We start from the raw sequence: 20,397 nt of genomic DNA on the forward strand, positions 1-20,397 counted from the left end.
TTTTTTTTTTTTTTTTTGAGGCAGAGTCTCACTCTGTCGCCCAGGCTGGAGTGCAGTGGCCGGATCTCGGCCCACTGCAAACTCCGCCTCCCGGGTTCACGCCATTCTCCTGCCTCAGCCTCCCGAGTAGCTGGGACTACAGGCACCCGCCACCTCGTCCGGCTAGTTTTTTTTTTGTATTTTTTTAGTAGAGACGGGGGTTTCACTGTGTTAGCCAGGATGGTCTCGATCTCCTGACCTCGTGATCCGCCCATCTCGGCCTCCCAAAGTGCTGGGATTACAGGCTTGAGCCACCGCGCCCGGCCTAGAAGATGCTCTTTAGCTCAGACCTCAGGTCCTTTAGAGCCAGGTGGGGAGGATTCCTCAGTAGCAGCAGAGGGACATCCAGGACTGTGTCTCACGTGTCTTTAACACACCAGCATCACTTAACTCCAATCATTACTGTGGGTAAATGAGCCTCCTTTCCGCCTAAAAATGCCCTGGAGCCCTTTTCTGAAATCCCATAGACAGTTATTCATCTTTAAAGGATTATTTGCTTCTGCAAAAGTTTTTGCCTTTTTAACACTTAGAAATTAACATCTAGAGGCTAAAATTCAGGGGAAAATGGGGACCGCCTATGTGTAAGTTTCTAGAAACGCATGGTGGGCAGTGAACATGTGAAACAGTTATGAGGCAGATCTGCTAGCAGCTGGGTACTGTTGAAGCTTGGAAGTAGAAATACTTTGGTTGGTTTTCACAACTCCTACTTGGTGGTGGAAGCAAGAGGCAGGGGGGTGATTTATCCTTCTGTTCTTAGTTCAGTCCTTAGACCAGATACGATGAGATTGAAAGGTTGGCCCTTTTAAAAGAAATCTTTTTGAAAAAAGAAAAAAAAAAAGTGAAGGATTTCATGGGGGGATGCTGGTTAGAAAGGAAGAGTTAAACGGCCCCTGGGATTGTTTTTAACCACCAAATGCTTTCTGAAACTCACATAATTGATGCCGTTCCAATGATTTATTTAAATACAATCTGAGTATGAGAATGGTGGTCAAAATCCTGGTGGTTAACTAATTTCGTCAATTAAGACAGCCTTGTAAATAAGTACAAAGAGGAGCTGATGAGGCTCCAGAGACCCCTGGGCTCAAAATAAATGGAACCGACATCATTACTATGGGGAAGGAGCTTTTTGCAAATCTGAATTAGTGATTACAAATATGCTAAGAGACTAACAGGGCCTAATGAGAAAATGCTGCTTGATTTTTAACAGGTGCAGTTCAGTGTTAATTACTGATGCCAACATTCTGCTAGATGGAGAGCACCTATGTTCTAAAAGCAAAATGAGGACTCTCAGCAGAAAGCCTTTAGCCTGCCCTGTGGAGTACAGATGACCAAAGTGATTTTGTTGTGTCACGTTGTGCTGTTTTTGGAGGGAAAAAGAAATGGAATTTCAGTGTGCGGGACAAAACCTAAAATATATTTTGCTTTACCAAAAAAAAAAAAAAAAAAGGCCAAAAGCAGAAAAAGACCACACCTTTGGATACAGTGTGCTGGCATGGTCCTCACCCTTATGGTTCTCTGGTGAAGAAAGGCTGTGGCTGTGGGGTGGGGTGGCCTGGAAGGTTGGCCCACTAGTTGCAGAGGTGGTCAGCCTAGGTTGATCAAGGGCTTTTCACAACAGCAGTGGCATTGAACGTTCATTTTAGAGATGCCAGAAACTCTTAGAAATTCCATTGAGTCCCAGGGGCTTCTGGGGCTTGAAAAGGAAAGACACATTTCTCATCTCCTGGGAAGGTTCCTTTCGTTACCTAAGGCATCATCTTTGCTAATGTGTGAAGCCAACCCCGGGTCCCGGAGTCACTGGAGCTCAAAGAGGCTCATTCCCACCTGTGGGCCTCCCCAGTGGGGAACTCCCTGGCTGGCTGTGGCCTGCTCTTGCCTCGGAGAGTCCTTATTGGGGCCTGACCAGGGCAGACTTTGGGGGGAATGGTCCCTGGTGTTGGGTTTTCCCTCTGATATTTTTTTCGTGACTGACGTAATCTTAAAGAAATGTGCCTCTGGGTTGGGCGCAGGGGCAGTATAATCCCAGTGCTTTGGGAGGCTGAGGCAGGAGGATCATTTGAGGCCAGGAGCACAAGACCAACTTAGGCAACATAGTGAGACCCCCATTTCTGCAAAAAGTTTAAACCATTACTTGGGCGTGGTAGTACTCACCTGTAGTTCCAGCTACTCAGGCAGCTGAGGTGGGAGGATTGCTTGAGCCCAGGAGTTTGGGGCTGCAGTGAGCCTTGACTGTGTCTCCGCAGTCCAGCCTGGATGATAGAGCAAGACTCTGTCAACAAAAAAAAAAAAAAAAAAAAAAAAAAAAAAAAAAAAAAAAAAAAAGAAAATGAAAAAAGAAAAAAAAGAGGTACCTTTGAACATTTGACTTGAGGGAACTGTATTGTCATTTTCATTCCTCACCACTTCTCCAAAAGCAAAGAGACCTAATTAAAACTCAGAGGGCCTGACATCTAACTGATCCGTTCCTGACTCCTGTCCATTTGCCACTTTGCTTTATTTTATTTTTATTTTTTGAGATTGAGTTTTGCCCTTGTTGCCCAGGCTGGAGTGCATTGGCATGATCTCGGCACACTGCAACCTCTGCCTCCTGGGTTCAAGCGATTTTCCTGCCTCAGCCTCCCAAGTAGCTGGGATTACAGGTGCCCACCACCACGCCCAGCTAATTTTGTACTTTTTGTAGAGATGGGGTTTCACCATGTTGGTCAGACTGGTCTAGAACTCCTGACCTCAAGTGGTCCACCCTCCTTGGCCTCCCAGAGTGCTTGGGATTACAGGCGTGAGCTACCACACCCGGACTATTTGCCAGTTTATTTAATGAAGAAGCAAAATGTCAAGTTTTCCAAGATATGTTTTTCCAGAAAGCAAAGGCCTGAAAAGCTTCTTCAAACAAATGTGTGTTATTTCTGCAATTTTTCTTTTTCCTTTGTAAATCTACTCGTTCCATAAACTATGATTGCGCTTTGGTGGCTTGTCCATCTCATTCTTTCTAGCTGTTTATGGATCAGGAACCTTGGCCCCGTCCCCTGCATTACAGCTTGTTTTGAAATGGCATGCATGTGTGGTCAATACAGGGAGGAGGGAAGATTAAAAAAAAGAAAAACAAAACAAAGTCAAAGAGAATTATGAAATGGGACAGAAAGCTCATTTTCATTCGAATGACCAGTAGAACTATTTGGTATTCTGCAGTTCAGTGTTGTTTATCAGAGAACCCATGCTGAGCCATCCTTAGGTGATTGAGAATCAAATTATTATTTTTAAAGTATGTGAGCAAAGTCTTGCTGGATGTTATTAATGTGTGATTGATACAGTGGTAAAGCTGGACTTGAATCATAACTCTCTCTCTCTAATCATACTTATTTCTGGGCTTTTACATCAGTCTTGACCATGGGCACATTTTTTCAGCTCTCTGTGCCTCAGAATCCCCTGCCTTAAAATTAGAAGATTGGGTAAATAATCCTGATCCCTTCAGGCTCTGAGAACTGTAATTTAATAGCATCACCATCATGTAACATCAGCCATTTCTCTTCTTAAACAACAGCACAGATTTTTTTTAAAATAATTTTTAATAAATTTTTTTTATGGCTAGATATTTCACAGGGCTCAGGACAGTTATTGCAATTTAATGCTGAAAAGCAAGAAGCTGGCTGAGATAATTAATAGACCACCTCAGTTCTCACTTCCTTCTTTGGTAATGATTTAGGCATAGGGGATTCTTAAAAACCATCTTTTATGCCACTTCGAAGTACCTAAGAACATAGACCAAGAGAGACTGCAGGAGAGAGTGCTCATTCAACGTGACTGTGAAATTGGCACAGAAGCCCTCAGCACCAGGTATTACAGGGGTTCAGGTTCCCCTGGAACCCCTCAGCAGAGAGTAAAGCATTATTGAACATGAACCAAGTTTATTTCAGATCTCAGAAAAGATGATTTTAAAAACTTTTATTATAATCACTACTAAACTGGTTGTTTTGAAGCATAGGTTAATTAGATTTACATTTTCTAGGTTAGTTACTTAGATGTCATTTTAAAGACTTTTTGATGCAAATGTTATGCTTAATCCACAAGTATGTTTAGGGGGAGAAATCATGACTAATGTACTTATCAGCATGTTTATACTTTATGGAGATTTTCTGCAGCGAAGACGTTTCAGCTTTAATCCCAGATCAAGCGGTCTTTGATGAGGACACAGGCATATGTTTGTATTAACCAATGTTTATGGACTGCTCCCTTGCATCGTGACTTTCTAGGTGCCTCCCATGGAGCAAGTTGCTCAGTCCTTCCACAGCCCAAAGAGGCAGACACTGTTATTTTGCCCTTTTTCATTTGAGGGCTTGCCCTACACCTACCTCGTAGGTGGCACAGCTGCCATTTGGACCCAGGTGGTTTTGCACCAGAATTTATGGTCTTGCTAAACTGCTTTCTTCATGTAGTTCCATGTTTTGTAAAAACACTGTCGTTGTTGAATGAGAAACATAATGAAAGGAATGGCTCCCCAAAAGCATGCAAAGATTTAGCCCAAGGTATACTCTTGAGAGCAAAGTTGGGGATATGATGCTGTTCTTCCAACTTCTAAGACCTCTGTGGGTTATTTATTTGTTTATTTTTGAGACAGAGTCCCTCTCATATTGCCCAGGCTGGAGTGCAGTGGGACGAACATGGCTCAATGCAGTCTTGACCTCCTGGGTTGAAGTGATCCTCCTGCCTCAGCCTCCTGTGTAGCTAGGACCACAGGTGCGTGGCACCACATTTGGCTAAGTTTTACATTTTTTGCAGAGACGGGGGTCTCACTTTGTTGCCTAGGCTGGCCTCGAACACATAAGCTCAAGCAATCCTCCCGCCTCAGCCTCCCAAAGTGTTGGAATTACAGGCTTGAGACACTGTGCCCAGCTGGTTATGAGGTTTTTACATTTATTGTGGTAATATATGCGTAACATAAAATCTGCCATTTAAGTCATTATCAAGTTTAGTAGGCGTTAATTACATTCACGGTATTGTGTAACCATCACCACTATTTTCAAAATGTTTTCATCTCTCCAAACAGAAACTTTGTACCCGTTAAGCAGTAAGTACTCATTTCCCCTCCCCCACTGCACCTGGTAACCTCTAACTACTTTTTGTGTCTATGAATTTGCCTATTCTGTGTATCTTATATAAGTGAAATCAGGATATTTTTCCTTTTGTGTCTGGCTTATTTCACTTAACGAAGGTCCGTCCACATTGTAGCAGGAATCAAAACTTCATTCCTTTTTATGGCTGAATTATATTCCATTGTATGGATATACCACATTTTGTTCATTCATCTGCTGATGATCACTTGGGTTGCCTCTACCTTTTGGCTATTGTGAATAATGTAGCAATTGACGTACAAGTATCTGTCCCAGTCCTTGCTATAAGTTTCTCTGGTATATACCTAGGAGTGGAATTGCAGGACCATATGGCATTTGTCTGTTTTGCAATAGCAAAAATGGGGAGGATCGTGACATTTTTAAAGAGCTAAGTTGAACAGGCGGTGGATGTCCTGCCGCAGCCACCTTTGCAAGCACCTACAAGCAACGGGCATCTAAGAAAACATGGCATGTTGTGATTCACTTCCCACCTCCTCCAGAGAGATCCAGTGGTTGTTTACTGAGCAGAGGGAAGAGTTTCTGCCACTGGTCCCGAGGATCAGATTGCCCGGCCCTGTTCTCTGGACACCTCCTGAAAAGCAAACTTCATGTATCAATGTTGGAGTTTAAGCATTAACAGGCGTTTGCCTCCACATCTGCGTGGTGGTGAGCAACAGCAAGTACCTCTGTCCTTGACATGCAAGCTTAGTTGGCACAAATGCTTTCAGAAAGGATGGTTTCAAGTCCCCCAGGCACCTGCTGAAAGTGGGGAGCTGGGATGGGAGAGTAAGATTTTATGCATTTTTGGTTTTTTGTTTTGTTTTGAGACAGAGTGTCACTCTGTCACCCAGGCTGGAGTACAGTGGCACGATCTCAGCTCACTGCAGCCTCTGTCTCCCAGGTTCAAGTGATTCTCTTGCCTCAGCCTCCTGAGTAGCTGGGGTTACAGGCACCTGCTACCATGCCTGAGTAATTTTTATCTTTTTAGTAGAGACGGAGTTTCACCATGTTGGCCAGGCTGGCCTCGAACTCCTGGCCTCAAATGATCTGCCCGCCTTGGCCTCCCAAAGTGCTGGGATTACAGGCATGAGCTACCGTACCTGGCATATTTTTTGGATTTTAATGGCAACTCATCTGTTGAAAGAACTGATCTGTTCATGGGGTGGGTGCCTGTGTGAAGGCCGGGATTACAAGAGATTGCTGTCTTCCTGGGTAAACTGGGTGCTGGTACTGGCGGGAGACAGGCTTGGGAATATCTTTCTGATATCACATGGACACAGTGTTCTACCTGGCACAGAGTAAAACTTTCTATCACCTTCTGGATGTTTATTCTGCTTGTTATCGAACACCTGGGTATTTGGAAATGTCTGGATTTTTTTGCAATGTGGAAGGTAAATATCCAGGTGACAGCCTGGGTCTTTAACCTTTCACCCTTCACCTTTCACTTTGGTGTTTTGGTGTCAACAAACTAAATCTACATTCCCAGTTGTCACCTGAGGGTAGCCTGGGATTTAATAGGCATTTTGGGGGAATGAAGGTAACAGAAGAATTCCGAAAAACCTGTCTGGGCCACCTTGTGTCTTTGTGTGTTTAGGGTGTGGAATGTTCATGGAATCCGCTTTTTGTATTACACTTGGGAGTTTAGAACATTTTGCTTCAATCTGCTTTATTTCAATATTGAAATGTTATTTTTAAAAAGTCTTTAGTGAACATGGTTTTGAAGCCCATGCTCTCCTGTTCTGTTACTGGCAGATGAAAAATAATAATGAATTCCACAAAGATTTGGCCATGAGCAGGAAAGAAAGAGTCTTGTGTTGGTTGGTGCAGAATTTCTTCCGTCTGTGGCTTTTGTGTTTGTTTTGCCAGATCCATTGGTTCTGCAGGAGGTAGCTGCTATTGAATGATTATCTAAGGAGCTGTTTTATTATATTTTTTTGTTGTGTGTGTTGAGATTTCTGTTTGTTTGAAAGGTAGAAATGAGAAAAAAGTAAACAGTACCCGTAATCCCAGTGCTTAATTCTATAAGGTACATTGCTAACAATTTGGTATATTTTCTTTCTGATTTTAGCTATGTTTATAGTCAGGCTTATACTTTCAGTTCTATATGCATCTTTAGGGTGGTAAATGTGTCTGCTTTTTTTTTTTTTTTTTTTTTTAAATAAATTGGAATCATGAATTAATTGTTTTTCATTTATCAATAACTGTTTAATGACACCTTACCAGGTCTGGACATAATGCTTCATTCTTTTTTATGACTATAGACTACGCCGTTTGAATGAACAATTCATTAGTTCATACAGGATGGACTATACATTCTTAATGTGTCTCTCCTTGACAGTTTTTTGCTCTTACAAGCAGTGCTTGAAGCAGCAGTTTTGTTCATGTGCCTTGAAGTAATTGTGCTATTTTCTGTGGGCTAGCTTTCTAGAAGTAGAATTAACTGGGTCAAAAAAATGTGTGCTGCTAATTTTAATAGGTACCAGCAAGTTATTTTACACAAAGGTTTTTCTCAATTTATGTTCCCATTCTCAACTGGAATCTTTTATTTCCCTACACATTCACCAAGTACTGAATAACACTGATCCTTCTAATTTTTGTTAATCAGCTGGTGAATAACAGTGTCTCATTATTGTTTTAATTTGCATTTCCCTGATCGTTAATGAGGTTAAGCATCTTTTCATATGTTTATTGGGTATTTACATTCCCTCTTCTCTGAAAGCAAAGATGGTGTATGTGCATTTGGCCTAACTGGCAAAAGAATTGTAGCACTGAAAATCTGAGGAATTTAGAAACATGCATCGTATATCTTACGTCATCAGAAGAGTTATTTCTTTAGGTTTATATTGAATCTCCATATGAAAATAGAGTAATGAAAAAACCCCCAAACTTTGTGCTTTTGTTTGCCATCTTTATCAAGTTATTATTGTAGTTTCTTAGCTGGCTATTAAGCAACCACTAATCAATGGTAGGATATCCCCTACAAAAGTGTCCAGCAGTCCCACTGTTGGTGGCGTTGAAGGGCATCCATTTGGAAAATGCTACAGCTCATAAAATTTGGGTCAATAAATCAAATACTGGAGCAATGGTGTAAGAAAATAAATATTAACAGCACTGCATGGGGCAATATTGATCTAGTACCAAGATTTCTGGATGGACAGAAACACCCTGTTTGGTAATTGTGCTTCTCATTGTAAAAACATTTTACAAACGTTAACTTATTAATATTTGTAGTGCATCTCCAGGAAGTAAATATTCAGGGAGCACGTGCTCTTGAAGAAGGATCTTGTACGGAATGCCATGGCCCCAGTGAGAGACTTGAGCTGACCATATCCCCTGGGGTTAAAAAGAGGGAGCAGTGAGCCAAGCTACATATGCCAAGATTTAATGTCTCAGCCGAGTCAGGCGATGTCCCTCCCTGTGCAGTTCAGGTTCAGCTCCATTTGGAATACTCTGTGTGCCAAATCTGGATCCAGGCACAAGAAAGACATTGACAGTTTGAATGGGGTCCAGAGACAGGCACTAGCCGTGATTAAGGGCTTATGGGCATGACATTTGAGCGGGGGCTCAAAGAACTGAATATTTACAGCAGGGATAAATGCTGGATTACATGGCTTGGCAATGTGGGGACCCATGGCTACATCCCTAAGTTACCTGCCACATGACTGGTTCCCCATAGGCAAAGAGAGAATCATTTCTGTTACCCCTGAGAGCTTGAGGTGAAGGGAGGGTCTCCTTTTGGGTCTGTGACCTTCAAGTAAAATCAAGGAGCTTATACCTACGTGTCCCATGCTCTTAGCATAACGACACCATCGTAGTACCCAGGGATCCAGGATGTACGTAGGGAATTCTCATTGCGCTGGAAGATTTAGCATCCATATCTCCTTCTCCTCCAGAAGACACATTCTGAATGGAAGGTGCTTATCTCTTCTAAGGGGAGATGCAGTAGCATCTTGTTTGGGTCCTGTTAAGTCTATGGCTCAACCAAGAGCAGAAAGCGAGTCTTTGATGTAGAGTACAGCACAGACTCTCCACGGTCGATCCGATGCCCATAGATTCATTTTACTGCCAGACATTTTACCTGCGACAGTGAGGATCAATTTCCCATCACCAGCTCCAGGCTGTTAGACTCTGAAACAGCCTTCATAGTTGTTGGTGACTGCAGCAGCCGAGCAAAGTGACTGTCCAGAACTGTCTTAACTCGCTGCTTGTACGCTGTTAAGGAGGTAAGAGGCCAACCTTCACCCAGTGATCCTTTCTAAGATTGTCGGTGATGAGCAGCGACCTGGTTTTAGAACTCAGCAGCAGTAACTCCACCCTGCAGTCATGGCTTGCACAGAACTCAATGGCTGACATGAAAATCGTGGCTCTCCAGCGTGCTCCTCGCATCTCTTAACTCTGTTGGCAGGCTAATCACTGGCGCTGCTTTGCAAAGTGGACAGCTGCTCTGCCCTCCTGTTTTTATAATGGAGTGGTTATGAGATGATTTTCTTTATTCTCTAGTTTCTTGTATCACTCATGTGGTTGCAAATGCGCTGCCTGTATTCGTTTTTTACGTGATTAACCCAAAATACTTGCAGTGCCCAGGGCATGGCTCAGAAGGTCAGTTGAAATTCCTGAAATGATAGCTGAGGTTAGTAGGCCTTGACTGTTTATTTTTTCACTTCATTTCACTGGAGTGCCTTGTCCAAAACACCTATAGAGAGTGACTTGGATTCAGATAGAAATACTAAAGCCTTGAACCCTGAAGATACGAGATGTTACGTTTTGTAGTAAGGAAAACTCACACATGTTTGAACATTTGAGTCTATGGAAATATTTGAAAAGCAGGGGGAGAACATTAGAATGGCATCTCTTCGTGTATTGACAGAACCTTGGGTAGGAGTCACAGTAGCTGATTTTCACATGTGCTGCTTATCTTTGAAAAGTCTCAAGAAGTTTGTGAACAGACTGATATACAACTTGAGTTTTGTAAGGATTCATTGCTCCCATATTTGGAATTCCGGGTATTTCTCTGAGGAACATGTGTATCCAGCCACCACCAGAGAGGGGAAGGGCAGACCTATGTTTCCAGCTGAAACTTCCTGAGACATCCAGACAACATCTGAGAACTATGAGCTCCTTAGGAGAAATGAATTAGCTAAGGCAGGACAGAGGTCTTGGAGCAGTGCCTGGCATACAGTAAGTGCTCACTAGTGTTAGTTCTAGATGATTCTGTGATGCCATAGAGGTTGAAGGTTCCCAGTGGATGCGCAAACTGGTAGCTCGCCTGCCCATGGCCATTGGTACCAGGCTGGCTGGTGTTCAGGCTTCCTGGCCACTTGGCCTCTCCTGGAGGAACCCTCAAATCCACAATGGTACCAGGCCCACGCTCTACACTGCTGAATACCCCTGCACATCTGAATGTGTCAATATTTGCTTCACAGGTGTTCACCATGATGATGATCATGGTTTTCATTTCTCATGATTCTTAGTGACAGTTATCCATTTAGAATTTAGGTGATTCTTCTATTCCTTCCTTGCCTCCTTCAGCTTCTTTTTAAATCAAGAAAGCACAGTACTTGGTATTCTGTGCTAGGATTGTTAAATAACCGCCTTTGCTTTGATCTTTTCAGGTACGAAACCAGCACTGGAGCCTCATTATGGAAAGCGTGGTCCCATCTGACAAGGGAAATTATACCTGTGTGGTGGAGAATGAATACGGGTCCATCAATCACACGTACCACCTGGATGTTGTGGGTGAGTTTGCCTCTCCTCGCGTGGCGGCTACACACCAGCCCGTTCTTGCTTAACTAGTTTGAAAGCGTGAACGTTAAGTCCTGTTTCTCCCAAAAGTTTCAGGAGAATTGGTTCGTTCTTATTCTTTCTACTATCATTTTAGAAGGCTGCTTCTGTCATCTGACAATATTCTGTTTTCCAGGCAGCCAGAGTTTATGAGCTTTGCACGATCCTCATGGTTCCCAAGCGTCATCTGTGTAAAGTGGACGTGGTATGAAATGTGTGACATTTTGGAAGCTGAGATTGCTCTGAAAATGTTAACTGGGCAGGTGAAAAGGGTGCAGATGTGCTGTAGGAGACCTTTGGTTTTAAAAGACAAGCATCATTTTCCCAGCAGGGCAACTGTAGAACGCCAGCTGAAGAGTAAAGGAAAAGGTCTGAGGACTGAGCCTGTGGTTGGCTGGAAAAAGGTGAATGTTGAGGGCCCTTCACTTCCATCACAAAGTCATTAGACAGTACCAGTTCAGTGTCTGTTCCTGGCAGCTATTTCCTCTGTGCAAAGGGAACCATGTATATGAGCTTATAAATACATTTTTGTCAGAGTGCACAGATAAGTAGGCCATTTTAATTAAACATTGGAGACCACCAAGCCTGTTGTCTTGGAAACTCAAATTTCTTCCCTAGTTTTGCATGTGATGATGGGGCTTTGTTGTAACTAATGGAGAAAGGATGTTTCTGTGTCTTGGAGGATTGCTAACATATGAAACTCTACCTAAGACATATTTCACTGTTGCAGGATGGCAGGTTAAGATCCTTTCCATGTAGGGGCCATCTTTTCTCTTTCCTGTCATGTGCCATGACTTTCAACCTGCCACCATGAGCCCTTTCTTTTGGTTTGCCCTCCCTAAATGCAGATTGCTGACTTCTGCTACAGACTTAATTCAGTTCACACTCACGTTTTGCTGTAATGTGACTGTTGGTAATTCCACAAGCCCACACCACCCACTGTGCCTCTGTAAACAAAGTGTCTCCGGCATCATTGCCTGTGTGTGTGTCCCTAGTATCATCTCACATGTGGGTCTCCTTCAACAAAATATCTTTGAAGAGAGAGACCCCATAGATACTGAAATTGCCCAAAAAGCCACTAACAAATAATCCAAAAGCTTGATTAACCACATTGCAAAGATTTGGCTAATGTAAATTTTAGGTTACCTGAAAAGTAAACAAAACTATTTTGATTTTCTGTCAAGTTAAATAGAATTGGATCTGCAAGACACTCTGCCTTAGAAAGCATGGTATAGCCATTACTTTCATTTGCATATAAGCATCCAGGGAAAATAGTGCTTATTTGAAGATTTGAGTGTTGTTCTTCAGAAGCCTTCAGGCAAAATTTGATAGGTCCTTGAATAATGTTGATACTATAGATGTTCATAAAAGAGTGAGTTTTAGAACTCTTTCCCCATGGAGATATTTGTGGCATGTTTCTTAGTGGAAATTACTATGTTCAGATATTTTACAAAACAAACAAAAAGAGAAGTAACACTCAAATATGAGAAGAAAATGGTTAACATTTATTTTGGCGTTGATACACTATGAATCCATTGATCAAAGAGCCTATGGCTTGGCATTTACCTGGGTTCTTGTGTATACTGAATGTGACATAAAAATATTTCTATTTAGGGAAAGAGAGTTAGATTTTGGGCTAAACGTTCTAAATACCTAATTTTGAAATTAAGTAATTTATTGTGGGAAAAAATAATTGTGCTGTAGCAGTCTTTTGGGATTATAGCTTTGCATAGGTCTACAAATCCTTCATTAGGCTGGGCTGGGGCCATTCCAGGCATCGTGGAGTCAGATCGCAGCCACTCCGGTCTGGGCTCTTGCTTACAGCAAGTTTTAGGTTGAGTTGTTATGTAAAACATTCAAAAGCCCCTCACCCCACCTCCCCTTTGAGCTTTCTGGCAGCTCATCCCTGTGAAGCCCTGAAGTCTCTCTTAGAGTTTAGGGTTGGGATTTGGATTGGGCTGCTGAATAATGGAATTGTGCTGTCTAATGTTAATCCCCTGGCAATCAGTCTTGTTGAAAAGAGCGTATGATTCAGTGGTGTAATGTAGAGAGAGCGTGGAGTGTATGGAGTAATGCAGAGAGAGGCCTGATTATGTCACAAATTTGGGAGATCGCCCAGCTAAACACGGGCCAATAATGACACAATGCTGGTTGGGAATATCCATTAAAGCTCAACTCCAATAATTTTCCAAGCCTTGAACCTTCTTTATAAATAGAAGCCAAAAGTCAGTGGAGTATAAGACATTTTCAGTAAAGATGGAAGTGTGAAATACTCTCATCTCTGCTCAAAACCCTAGTAATTGCTTTGCGAAGCACTAATAAAATAAGAATTGAGTCAGCTAAAGAGGCTCATGTAGACGTACAGGGTTGGCAGTCACTCTGAACGTCTCAGCAAGTGGAAACAAAAAGGATTCAGGCTTAAGCAGTGAATTTCTGGTAGCCCACAGGCCCAAATGTGATACACTGCTGTGTGATACCAGCTTTTCAGCCACCTCTCTGTTTCACAGAAAATCAGAAACCCTATCCCAGTACAAGCGAAGTCCCTTTCTTGCCCACATTCTTTGGGGTTTTATTTTTGTTGCTATGATACATAGATCGTGGTTCAGATATTATGAAGCATCAAGATGGGTGAGATCTTTTTATTGAAATTCTTCCTTGGAAAGGCATTCCCATAAGCACTTTAATGTAAAAGCCGTGTAATTTAAGTGACATTCTTGTGTTCTGGAATTGAACAGCAAGCCATTGTTGTGTGTAAGGGAAATGCTCTCAATTATGGGAGCCCTTTTAGGAGCCTGGCTTGATCCTCATTAAAATTGACACCATGACTTTTCAGCTATTTACTGCAAGGGAAAATTAGTGTGACGCTCCACATTTTGGTAATTGTGGCAATGATAAAATGGGCTCCCCTAAAATAGCTGGCTCCGGGAGGTGGCACATCTTCACCATCGTTCATCATTGAGCGGTACCGGAGCCCTGGATTCTGACTGGGGTCCTGTCACTGTGAAGCTGCAACGTTGGGATGACTCATTTCACTTTCCTTGTGTCCAAAAATGAAGGAACCGGAACTCATGAATGTTAGAACAAAAAAGTGGCTTGTGCCGTGGAGCCAATAGCAGGTTTGTCAGTGGCCATGCCTGGGGCCCCTAGTGAATTGGGACAAATTATTTAGCTTTTCCGAGGCTCTGTTTTATCACCGGTAAAATGGGAATGATGATACTGACTTCATTCCTATGATGGTTGTATTAGGTTTCCTAGGGCACCCCTAACAAATTACTATAAACTAATTGGCTTAAAACAAAAGAAATCTATTCTCTTACAGTTCTGGAGCCTAAAAGTCCAAAATTAAGGTGTTGGCAGGTTCCACGCCCCTCTCCCAGCTTCTGGTAGCTGTCCTTGACTTGTAGAGGCACCACTCCAATCTCTGCCTCCGTCTTCATGCAGTCATGTTCTCACTGTGCGTCTCAAAATCTCCTTCTGTCTTCCTCTTGTGAGGACACCTGTCACTGGATTTAGGGCCCACCATAAATCCAGGATGAGCTAACCTCGATCTTTTTAACTTAATTACCTTTGCAAAGACCTTTTCCTTCAAATAAGGTCACATTCCTAGTTTCCAAGGCTTAGGACGTGGACTTACCTTCTCAAAGGTCATCCTTCAACTCACTACATTGGTTATGAGGCATCAGTTGGCTTAGCAGATGAAAACATCAGATTGGCATGTAGGTGGCCAGCAACAAATACTGGTTTCCTCCCTTCCAAACCAGAGTTCTTTTGAGGGTTAGAACAGATCTTTAATAGCTTTTATTAGTCTCAATCAGAAGTCTTATTAAACAAACAATGCCATTTTGGGGCTGGGCACGGTGGCTCACACCTGTAACCCAGCACTTTGGGAGACCGAGGTGGGCGGATCACCTAGGGTCAGGAGTTAAGAGACCAGCCTGGCCAACATGGTGAAACCTCGTTTCTACTAAAAATACAAAAATTAGCTGGGCATTGTGGTGGGCACCTGTAATCCCAGCTACTCAGGAAGCTGAGGCAGGAGAATTGCTTTAACCCAGGAGTTGGAGGTTGCAGTGAGCCAAGATCATGCCATTGCACTCCAGCCTGGGCAGCAAGAGTGAAACTCCATCTCAAAAAGAAAACGAAAAAAGAAAGCCAGGCGCAGTGGTTCATGCCTGTAATCCCAGCAATTTGGGAGGCCACGGCAGGCAGATCATGAGGTCAGGAGTTCAAGATCAGCCTGACCAACATGGTGAAACCCTGTCTCTGCTGCTAAAAATCACAAAAATTACCCGGGCGTGGTGGTGGGTACCTGTAATCCCAGCTACTCAGGAGGCTGAGCAGGAGAATCCCTTGAACCCGGGAGGCGAAGTTCAGTGAGCTGAGATTGTGCCACTGCACACCAGCCTGGGTGACAGAGCGAGACTCCATCTCAAAAAAAAAAAAAAAAAAAGTCATTTTGGGACCTACGAGAAGTGGCCAAGGCTGACATTGACATTTCCTGCTGAGGCTTTCCACCTTTGATTCATGCTGTCTCAATGCTTCCTGAGACTTAGATTTGGCTGTGGACTTGCAGGAGAGGGGTGGAATTTGAAGACCTTGAAGTTCACGGAGTTGGCCTCTTTACACCCACCCCACCCCTCCCTCACAATTTACAGTGGGAGAAGTTTCAGGTTCAGCTGGGATAAGGTGATTCTGCTAAGTAAGGGCTTGGAGCAAGGCATTCTGGAGCTGGGGCCTCCATCTGGGTGTTCTCCCCACACCTACTTATATGAACGCTCCTTCTCTCCAAGCCCCCGACTTCTTCATTTGATGTTCACTGTGGCGTGTTTCAGTAGGACGCGGCTGTCAGCCCCACCCTGCTCTTGAGCTCTTCTTTGCTGGCAGAAGACGCACGAATGTACAGGAGAAAAATAGGAACTTAAAAGACTAGTCACTCTGGCTGCTCTTCCTTGCGCCTCGCCTCAACGATGTCAGACCACGTCACATTTGGCTTGACTTCTACACGTTAACATCGTTGGACTTCCATCATTCGATTGGAGAGCAATTCACAAGTATTCTCTTGCACCTACACAGTCATCGTAAGCAGAAGGACTGACCTCTCGTTAAAAAAAAAAAAAAAAACAAAAAACTAGGAATGGGACCCCTAGTGTACGGCAAAAATCAGAGGCACCATTTCCACCATTTCAAACTTTTTGTCCTGCGACTGTATACTCTGTGGATATTTTGGGGGACAAAGTACAGTGGAGGTGAAACTGGTGCCTCTGATTTTGCCAAGGCCACGATATTCTTCTCCCATTCCTTGCTTTTTTTTTTTTTTTTTTTTTTATAAGAGACAGAGTCTTGCTCTGTTGCCCAGGCTGGAGTGCAGTGGCATGATCTTGGCTCATTGGAACCTCTGCCTCTCAGGTTCAAGTGATTCTCCTGCCTCAGTCTCCTGAATAGTTGGGATTATAGGTGTGTGCCACCATGCCCAGCTAGTTTTTGTAGTTTTTAGTAGAGACGGGGTTTCACCATGTTGGCCGGGCTGGTCTCAAACTCCTAGCCTGGAGTGATCTGCCTGCCTTGGCCTCCCAAAGTGCTAAGATTACAGGTACGAGCCACTGTGCCTGGCCTTCACCAGTTTAACTTTACAGCAATTTGTTCCCCCTGTCTGTCCCCATTCCCTTGAATGAAAGCTGTAAGCAGCAGGCAGTTGCTATTTGGGGGCCCATCAGAGGCCGCATGTCACTTCTGGATGGGTCAGGCGTCACTACCAGCCCCGACTTGCTGGCGGCAGATCAGCATGGCACTGTCAACTAGCCCTTGACATAAATCTGTTGTAACTCAGCTCCAGACATGATGGGACACAGCCCGAAAGCTCACAGGAATCCATACCAGAGCGAAGTCCCCCCTCAGGTGTGTGTTCGAGAATGAAGCGTCTTTTATTGCAAGCACTGACTGATAAGCTCGAATGTGGAGTTGACACCTGGAATGGAGCTTTTGGGAGCTTTTGGCAGCCCGTCCCCAGTGGGAGAAGGAGGAATGGCTGAAGTTGTTGACTGCTTGGGGCAGCCTCTGTCCCAGGAAGACAAAGGCTCCAGTGTGATAGCTGAGCCGGGGCCAGGGGACCGAGGCACGGCGGAGTCCCTCAAACCACAGCTGGAGTGTGAAGTTTGGACTCTCTCCTGGGTTTGGAACAAAGTAGTGGTTAAGTAAATGAAGAAGCGGTGGCCTAGTTAATTAATTAACCGGTCAATTCATTACTGAAGCTGTCAAGATTCAATCATTCCTGCCCACTTGCTCCCGATGGAAGGCTGCGTCTCGGTCTCAGTTTCCATCGCCCTGTGGCTTCTGGATGGAACTTTTGTTTCTGTGTGTGATGAGGAGTGGCTATGGTAGCATCACTTAAATGACGTGATTCTGCATGTCCAGAGACGTTAGGACATTGAAAGCCTGACCATTACCGTTTAGGTTGTCACGCTTGTACCTGTTCCTGGCACAAGGTTTTGGCTCCATAGAGCCCTGTGGGGTTCTGAACTTGAAGGCTCTTGACTTACAGGCTTCCTGGCCAGGCCTCATTTGATTTTCCGTACTCCTGGTTTTGCTGCCAGTGAATTCTTTTCCATTTCTTGCTCTGAGTGTAAGACTTGGTGTCCTACCCTGACACGGGCTCTGCATGCCAGCTCTAGAGTTGCAAAATCTCACCGGAGGGAGGCAGAAAGCCCCTCTATTGAGAAGGGATTGGGGTGGCGTGCCAGGTAATGGGTCACAGCGACGGCCTTTCTAAGTGGGCTTGTTTAGTTGACAGGAGATCACGGAACTGGAGCGGGCTTGAGGAGGAAACACTTTCCTTTTGCCGCTTTTGTGTCCCCAGCAGCCATCTCATCGCGTTCTTGTAAACCATCACTGTTGCAGACAACCCCTAAGGGTCTCTGCTCTGTGCCGGATGACCTCTCTGGAGGTTCAGGTGGAAACTACATGGAGATGAGTGTCAAGTTCTGTTCCCATCCTTGCTAGCTCTATGGCCTTGGAAAAGGCATGGAACCTCTGAGTCTCAGTTTCCTTGCATGTCAAATGGGGGTGATGACCCACTTTTTCCTTGTAGCACTATGGGGAGGAGGAGGTGGTAGGAGAGGCAGCGCTTTTAAATAATAGTACCATGCAACTGTTAGTCGGTATTGTGCGTCGGTCCCACACTTCCTCTTGCATCTCCAGACAGAGTCACGTACCCTGAGCCCCTCCTGATGAAAGGAGGGGTCAGTCCTGTCCTTTCCTCCAGGATAGAGATTTCAAAACTTCCTTTGGTAGCTACTGTTTAATGAGCTTTTGATTGCTACAAAGCAGCTTTTCATTCCTGTTTCACAACAGGGATCCCGGGGGGCAAAGGCTGGTTAGTGGCAGCTAGATCACTCCGAACGTACTGACTGGCAAATACAGACTCTCCCGCAGAACTGACCCCAGCAGGAAGCCTTTGGGAGCAGGTGGTATTCTGTGGGTGCCAGCTCCCTGGGGTGGGAGCAGGCACACGCCAGCCTGGATGGGGCATGGTAGAACTCTGCAGTGTCAGCTTTTTTGTCACTTTCTCTACAGGCTACCCGTTGTCCTTTGCCCTACCACTGAGGAAGGAAGCCTTATTGACTGCTTTTGGTTCTTGCGGGGGGGCCTGGGTGAGGTGGCTGGAGAGAGGGCTAATATTTGGTCTGGCATTTAATCTTGGCATTTCATTTATGTTGTGGGCAAAGAGGATGTAGACGTGTTAAAATCAAGTTAATATCTTACAGTTTTATGTAAGAGGAGGTTACCTGGAGATTCAGGTGAGGATAGGGCAGAGAGAAAGCTGCTTCTGTCAGAGCTTGGACAAATAAACTTGCCATGAAATGTCAATTTATTGATGGCAGTAAGAGTGTGCAGTAATGTGCTGAAACTTAGCAAGGTTTCTATCAGTGTGTGTTAAATTGAAATCAGAAAATAAGTTTAATAAGTTGCTTATATTTGGAGTTTTATGGTTCTTAACATTGCAAATTCTGAAGCAAGAAATAAGAGTTTCTCTCTAAACTCACTTACTCATATGGCTGTATCAATGGCTGCCTTTATAAATCGAAAGACCTCAGCTGGGAAGTTTTATGAGATGGAGTCTTGTTCTCTTGCTCAGGCTGGAGGGCAGTGGTGTGATCTTGGCCCACTGCAACCTCTGCCTCCTGGGTTCAAGTGATGCTCCTGCCTCAGCCTCCCGGTAGCTGGGACTACAGGCGGACACCATCACACCCGGCTCATTTGTGTGTTTTTAGTAGAGATGGAGTTTCAGCATGTTGCCCAGGCCTCCCAAAGTGCTGGGATTACAGGCATGGGCCACTGCGCCTGGCCTGCCAACTCTTGTTAAGATGTGTGTGTGGAATGCTTTGTGTTCTTCCCCTTTTAAAAGATGTGCCTGTTGGTTTGTTTTCATGGATTCGCTGTCCCTTAGGAGACCCGGCTCTTGTATTCACGGTCTTTGTGCTTGGTTTGTTTTCACCATCAGAGAAGGTAGGATGCTGTAGGGTTCTACCTACAGGTAGGATGTGCTCCCTACTTAGAGAGCAGGTTTGATTTGGAAGGGTGGCGTCAGAGAGCCACTGTGCACCTTTCACTAGAGCTGGTCAAATGTGGGTGTCTGTGGAGAAGAGATGGCCGAGGGTGTCGGTGTTGCTGTAGGGAGGTTGTTCTGTTTCCTGTTCTGAGAAGAGACAGATGAAGCAATGGGAACCTCATTGCTTTCGCTTGGTGGGAGAAAATAGAGCAGAGTTCTCTAGCTAGGATTTTGTGTATTTGCTGGGTTGCAGTGGTTAATTCTCTGTGAAGCACGTGTTGTGCTTATTTAGCCTGTATGTGGTCGAGAGGGTGACAGTCGTCTGAATGAGGCATAAGACTTTGCCCTCATGGAGTTCTTCAGGTCACTTTTGAGGTCAAAGACCGTAAATTGGGATGGAAATTTCTAGATCTTGATGGAACTCCAAGTTTTTCTTTCTTTCTCTCAAAGCCTCTGGATTACAGGATTCTCTCAAACAAGGCTGGCAAGAATTCTGTCCATCCCCAAATAAGTATGCAAATCTAAGGTCAAATGGTGTCCCAGACATATTCCCCACCAGATCAGGGAGATTGTGGTCTTTTGAGAGACAAGCATTGGATATTATTCTAGTAGGATCTTTTGGACATGACGCTCTATTAGAAAAAGGAAGTTCTCATTTTACTGGTTCAGTGTACACTCTGTACTGAAACTGAAAGGTAAAGAACTTAGCCCTTTAAATTTTACATTTTGACCAGGCGTGCTGGCTCACGCCTGAAATCCCGGCCCTTTGAGAGGCTGAGGCAGGTGGATCATTTGAGGTCAGGAGTTCGAGACCAGCCTGGCCAACATGCTAAAACCCCATCTCTACTAAAAAATACAAAAATTAGCCAGGCGTGGTGGTGTGTGCCTGTAATGCTAGCTACTCGGGAGGCCGAGGCAGGAGAATCA

General features: G+C 44.2%; 1 protein-coding gene across 19 annotated transcripts in view; it reads left to right on the forward strand.

The window, feature by feature from the left end:
• Nucleotides 1-20,397, forward strand: part of FGFR2 (fibroblast growth factor receptor 2) — a 124,449-nt gene that overhangs the window by 52,648 nt on the left and 51,404 nt on the right. For all 19 annotated transcript variants that reach the window (XM_017872283.1, XM_017872263.1, XM_017872266.1 and 16 more), the window contains one exon: nt 10,757-10,880. In XM_017872283.1, coding sequence (XP_017727772.1) covers nt 10,757-10,880 — 124 coding nt within the window. The remainder of the gene's footprint in view (nt 1-10,756; nt 10,881-20,397) is intronic.

This window comes from Rhinopithecus bieti, unplaced genomic scaffold (genome assembly GCF_001698545.2).
Source record: "Rhinopithecus bieti isolate Rb0 unplaced genomic scaffold, ASM169854v2 scaffold_6710, whole genome shotgun sequence".
NCBI lineage: Eukaryota > Metazoa > Chordata > Mammalia > Primates > Cercopithecidae > Rhinopithecus > Rhinopithecus bieti.